We start from the raw sequence: 6,000 nt of genomic DNA on the forward strand, positions 1-6,000 counted from the left end.
AAGGTAACAAAGCACAACATGGAGTCACGTTAGGTTTCGATGGCTCTCAGCAGACTCCCAGACTCAGCTGACGCTCCTCCACTGCTCATATGTCTACTTATCTCTGCATTTACACATTTTACATCCACCTAACAGCCCCGAAGCCCTAAAGTGTAACAGCAACATTAATAATACGCAGGTGTGAGCATTACCAATCATAACCAGCAGCAGCGACGCCTCGGCCTGCTGCAGGAATCGAACCTTTAACCCCGACACTTTACGACTGAGGAATGTGCTCCAAGCATCTCTCCTCGCCGCTCGAGCTAAACACAAAACTCCGCCTTCTTAAACGTGCGCTCGTCCAACCGCAGCAGCGCGTTTAAAGAGGAGGAAACCCCGAGACACCACTGCAGTCCGTCCACACACTGAACCCACGCAACCTCTGTGACACAAACCAGGACCTGTGTGGACTCATGTGACACTGCTATGTTTAATCTGACCCAGTCCCCAGAGACGGGGCTCAGGCTGAGAGGGAAACTGGCCTCCAGCTAAACCAGATCAAACCCGCCCGTAACGTCCGCTGACCTTCCTCTGAGCCCCGGCGTCTGCCTGGCTGGGACGTCTAAGGCCAAATAAACCCAAATTTAAACAGGACGGATGGAAGCGTGCAGATTTTCATGGATCTGTTCTTCCACTTCCTCGATTCACTCGCCGTCATCCATCTGACATCAGAGTTAGAAACCAGTCCAGAGTAAGTCTCGTCTGATGGACCAGGTTAGATATTCTCCATTCTACCACTCATCTCGTTCTTCAGCAGTTTTGTCTCTGAAACGTGGGCTTCTTATTTCAGATTTATTTTCCACCCGTCTTGCAACTTCCTGTCACAAAGAGAGAGGTGCTGCTGGCTGGTGCCAGGTTAGCCAAGAATTCTAACTAGCACTTCTGGTACCTGCTGGGAAAGGAAAAAGGTCAGATTTATTCTTTTCCCAGAATCCCCTGAAAGATGATCCCCTTCCAAACAGTTGGAGGTCTTTTCTACAAAGTCTGTTCTGCCTTTTCAAGGAAGTCCACACGTTTCCCAACCTGCTGCTACCACTGCTGAAGTCAGCCACTGTCAGAAGACTGCATTATTCTGACATGTGCTCTGTTAGACGTCTGCCTATGACAGAGCTCCATCTCTGATGTGAGAGGTCTGCAGTCCAGCCAACTTTAAAACACTTTTGCGTCTGCAGCAGCCGAACACGTGAAAGCTGAAGTCCGGATCAGAGCTTCTTTAGCCTGAAAACAAACAGATGACACAGTTTTCTGCCTCGTCTGATGAATCCGTTCATCGCGGGCAGGTATCACCTTTCACCGCACAGCTCTACAAGCTCTGAGCTTATCGCAGCGATAAGAGGCGGGATTAAATCAGATTAACACGAGCTCGTCGCCACGAGAACTCAGAGCTGCTGCTGACCGAGTAAAATACAAACAGAGCGGGCGTGGCTGCTGTGCCGGGTGGAGTCGCACTTAACCACACGTATGCGTCACCATCACTCTGACCACACCAGCAGCTCCTCACAAACAGACACTGACGGATGTAGGTGACCCCAAAACAATGAGATGTAGGCCGACGGCGAGCCCCAAACGATTACACGGCCTGTCCGTCACCGCGCCGCAGAAGGACGAAAACTCGCCGCAAACACCTTTTTCAAGGTGACGACCTGAATCTGTGCGAGAGCGAGGAGGAGGGAGGCAGCAGCGCCTTCATCTCTTCTGACAAACAACATGACAAACATCGAGCTCCAACATTTCTGCCCGTTTTTATCTCAAAGCAAAAACAAACATATTTTTAAAAAGGTAACTCGTCATGACGCATGCTCCCGTGGTCAGCTCGCGCTGCACGTACATCTCTACGTGTGATCAGAAATGTGCTGTTTTAAAAGCTCTAGCAGCAGAACGTTGGTATTGTAGAAAATAAAGGATCGTTTGTTGGCTCTGAGGTACAAAAACACTAAAACAAACATCAGATGGAAGCAGCTGAACTTCCCAAAGAGACGGCGTGTTTTCTTCACTACATGAAAACACGCCCTGCTTCTGTCCTCAGACATTTAAACTATGACCTGACTGCTGCACGGCCTTTAGTCCCTCCTTTCTTAGTTTGGACGTTTCTTTTCTTTTTTTTAAAGTTTGTTATTTACCGAATATTCTCAGATAAGTTGGAAGAGCAGAGTTTAGGAGAGGCGACCGGCTCGGGCAGGAAGAGCGACGCTGTTGTATTTGACCACTTAGATTTGGACCCCTGGGTCTTTGTCCAGAGCACTGATTGGATCGGGCCCAGCTCTAAAGAGGTGGCGACCACCCGAGGGATACAAGGGAGGCGGGACGGGACTGTTCCACTCCTGCACACTGTCCTGTGTGGCAGATCTGTTAGAAACCCTCGAGTTCCTTAAAATCTGCTTTGAAGAAGCACTTCAGCTGATACTGATCTCACTGGATCTAAAGAGGGATTTTATCCAGCTGCCTTTTGTGTGTGTGTTCAGTAATAAACACACAGAAACCTCCAACAAAGGTGGATTATTCCAGCACGCGCTGAAGTCATAATACAGCCAGAATAAAGTGGAGGCAGCTTCCTGTGATCAGACACAGTTGTTTTTACTGAAGCGTTTCAAATATTAAAAAGTGGTTTTTAAAACAGTCGTGGCTGCTGGAGGCAGAGAAATCTGGAGGCCTTCATGGGCACATTAATAACACCTCATCATGTAATGCCTGCTCTGAGCGCAGTAATTAAAAGAGGCGAGGCTGTTCATTACTTTATAATCGTGCAATAAACACAGGAGCATCAAACAAGAGGGCACTGTGGACCAGAAACAAAGAGAAAGGCAAGAACGGGCTAAAATGCAACAAAGGACGCATTTAAAAGCTTAATTTAATCTCAAATTGCCCAAAATTAAAGAAGAATTCACATCTCCTCTCCCTCCTACTCTCAGGTCACCTCCTGAGCGTGGCCTGGTTTCTGTGTGCCGAGGAAATCGTGTTTAACGGTGACATATTTTCGCCTCAGGTCTCTCAGGAGGTTAATGTGTGTGTGATGGAGCTGGCAGTGATGGAATCGATTCAGACATGGATGAATTTCTTTCTCGCTCCGTCTCTTTTGTTCTGGCTGCTTGCTGTAACAGGCGGTTTTTCCACCTCCGTCTGTGGCCTCGCCAAGCAGCCCCACCCTGCCTGCTGCTGCTCCAGCTCAGGCCTGTTTACCTGCCGAAAGCCACATTTACTCCACCAGATAAACAAAAACAACAGCGGCAGCAGCTGAAATGGAGCACTTCCTGAAAGTCTACGCAGTCCAGACATGACACAAAACGCCACGGGAGCAGGACCGAGCCCCAGCAGCCAGCGGCAGAGCCGATCTGGAGGCCTCTGGAGCTGATTCTTTTTTTCTGGGATCTGGGGTGTTGGTTTTTGGGTGGAGATTGTGGGGGTGGGTGAGGGTGTGGGTAGCCGGGGTAGGAAAATAAATCATGAAAGGCTGATTGGGGTTATTCTGGGAGCGGTGTGGAAGCCGACAGGGAGTGGACGCACAGCGGATTCCTTTGTTGTGACTAATCTCCCTGCTAACCGCGCATGCTTCCATTATCGGACGCGACCATGTCTATCCTGCCGCCGCTTAAATCAGAGCAAACAGATCCAAAGAACCAATCTCATACGGGTTTGTGTTAGCTGTGATTCTGACTCCGATATTACAGGTTTATAAAATAAAGCATTACAAGGGGAGAGCGCTGGAGTCCACCTCACGCAACACAATAGAGAAAACACACAATTTAATTTGTCTGCCTCATTTTCTTAACTCATGTCTGAAGGAAAATTCATGCCAAACATATCTGACAGCATTTCTTTGACGCTTCAGCTTTAATTTGTTGGGGGGGAGAAGGAATAAAGGGTGTGTCCGATAATGGAACCAGGATGCAACTACCGTTAGCATGCGCGGACACGCAGCGAGCGGAGAACAGATGCCCGGTTTAATAACAATAACGGCTCCGATAACGGTGGAACAAACCGCGTTTATTCCGGGAAATGTTTCCAAAAACACCCCAGTGCCGTTAGTTACAGGAAGCAGGCTGCCTCTGGTGGATAACTGGAGGATAAATGGTGCAATCCTGCCACCTCATCGGCTCACAGCCTGCTTCCTGCCGCCTGTTTGTCCGAACAGGTGGGCCGCATCACCACAACACAGCAAAAAAACCGGGCTAGCCTGCTAGCATAAAAAAACGCAAGCGTGCGCAAAAAAACACCGCAACTGTCTCGTTTTTAAAAGAAAACACGCTCCGTGACTCCAGGAGTCTACCTCCCATCCATTTAGCGCAAACAGCAGCCAGGCTCAGTGATGAAGCACCTTTCGCTCCCCTCTGGGGTAGCATCGCTAGGCGGCTAAGAGGCTAAGCACTTAGCGAACAACACCCTGGAGAAATCCACACAAATTTAGCACAATCTAACACAACATAACTGAGACCAGGCGTTAAACGTGTCCAAGTGAGAAAAGGCAGCACTCTACCCCGCCTATTTTTATCTGCAGGTCGTTTTCCCCATTCAGGTGCACAGAAAACCGGTAAAAATGAAAAAAATATCCAGGTGCATTTCACCGAGTTTTAGGTAAAAGGCTTTAAAAATAGACCTTAAAGGTGTCCCTCCACTCTCGAATAACCCTGTCCTGCCGTTTATCCATCAGTGATACTCACACGACGCGGGAGCCGCTGGTTGCGCTGTCACCGCAGATCGCTCTGCTGCCTCTGCGGGGGATGGCGCTGCTTCTCGGGGTTCGGCCACTGGGAGGGCGTCGCTCTCGGGGGCAGGTTCTGGCTCCGGTGCGATCTTTGTACTCGCCGGCTCGGCTTTGGGAGCGGCCACTTCAGGCTCCTCGTGGGCAGAAGCTGGGCTGGTGGAGTCTGGGACTGCCGGTTTGAGGGCTGGCTCCGGTAACGTTACCGTCTCCTTTAGATCAGGGAGGGAAGTTTGCGTGAAGTCGTCAGGAACACTATCTTCAGCTCGGTGCCGCTCCAAAGCGTCTTTAGCCCCACCAACGAGGTCCACAATGTCGTCATCCAGGAGGTAGTGGTCCGGTTCGGCCTGGTAATGGTGCACCTCGTCGTTGAACATAGGAGTGGTGGAAGAAACTTGATGCTCCTCGCTGTCTGCCATTTTTCTTGATTTTTCCCTCCTCCAAACGGTCTCCTGAGGTTGGAAAAAAGTTTCAGCTCCGGTAAATGTCCGCTCAGTCAGTCACCTCCTGTTGCACACGTCCACCAGGAAGAGCCGTGAAACCGCACCGTGAAGTCTCCGCCTGTATTCTGCCTCTGACCCCGGACAAAGTTGGAGCAGCTCACCGCAGGACAGTCACCACAGAGTCGGACCCGAGTCCCCAGATGGCCGCTGAGTGGGGGAGAAGGGGAAACACCAACGACCAATTACCTACGGCTTAACCCCAGAGTGACACAAGCTGTGACCAATCAGAGAGCACCGAAGGTGGGCGGGGCGTGATGGGACGCCGCCACAAAAGTGCTAAAAAGCAGAAAGTTGATTGCTCCTGTCCTGACATGACTTTCACATGTTTATAACTATGATGGTGTGAACTCTGAGGGCGAGGAGCTCAAACTTACTGAACTATTCAAGTCACGTGATCCTGTTTGAAATGATCCTGTAGAGCATAGGTGTCAAACTCTGGCCCGTGGGCCACATTTGGCCCGCAGTGTAATTACATTTGGCCCGCGAAGCCATACCAAATTACTACTAGAGCTGGCCTACTGGTATTATACAGCTAATATCTATATATATATCGTTTAGTATTAAGCCTTGCTTGTTCCATATTCAGTTTTTCAGCAAAACTTGTTTGAGTCAATAAGAAAAGATTGATTCTTATATCTGGAGAAAGATTTTTTTCCAATAAATATTAATGTTAGCCCGCAACATTGTTCCAGTTTTGAATTTTGGCCCACTGTGTATTTGAGTTTGACACCCCTGCTGTAGAGGCTGACCACCGGATAAACA

At 49.4% G+C, this 6,000-nt stretch overlaps 1 protein-coding gene across 7 annotated transcripts in view; it reads right to left on the reverse strand.

Moving 5' to 3' along the window:
* The window catches only part of LOC113035437 (reticulon-1-A-like), a 33,542-nt gene extending 28,104 nt beyond the window's left edge, over positions 1–5,438 (reverse strand). Inside the window, exon 1 of one of the 7 annotated variants that reach the window (XM_026190996.1) lies at positions 4,695–5,438. In XM_026190996.1, the coding sequence (XP_026046781.1) occupies positions 4,695–5,154 (460 nt within the window). In that variant the 5' untranslated portion in view covers positions 5,155–5,438. Of the gene's footprint in view, positions 1–4,630 lie in introns of all 7 variants that reach the window. The other 6 variants (XM_026190997.1, XM_026190998.1, XM_026191000.1 and 3 more) reach the window with 6 other exon arrangements.
* Between the last annotated feature and the right edge of the window lie 562 nt (positions 5,439–6,000).

Source organism: Astatotilapia calliptera, chromosome 13, assembly GCF_900246225.1.
Source record: "Astatotilapia calliptera chromosome 13, fAstCal1.2, whole genome shotgun sequence".
NCBI lineage: Eukaryota > Metazoa > Chordata > Actinopteri > Cichliformes > Cichlidae > Astatotilapia > Astatotilapia calliptera.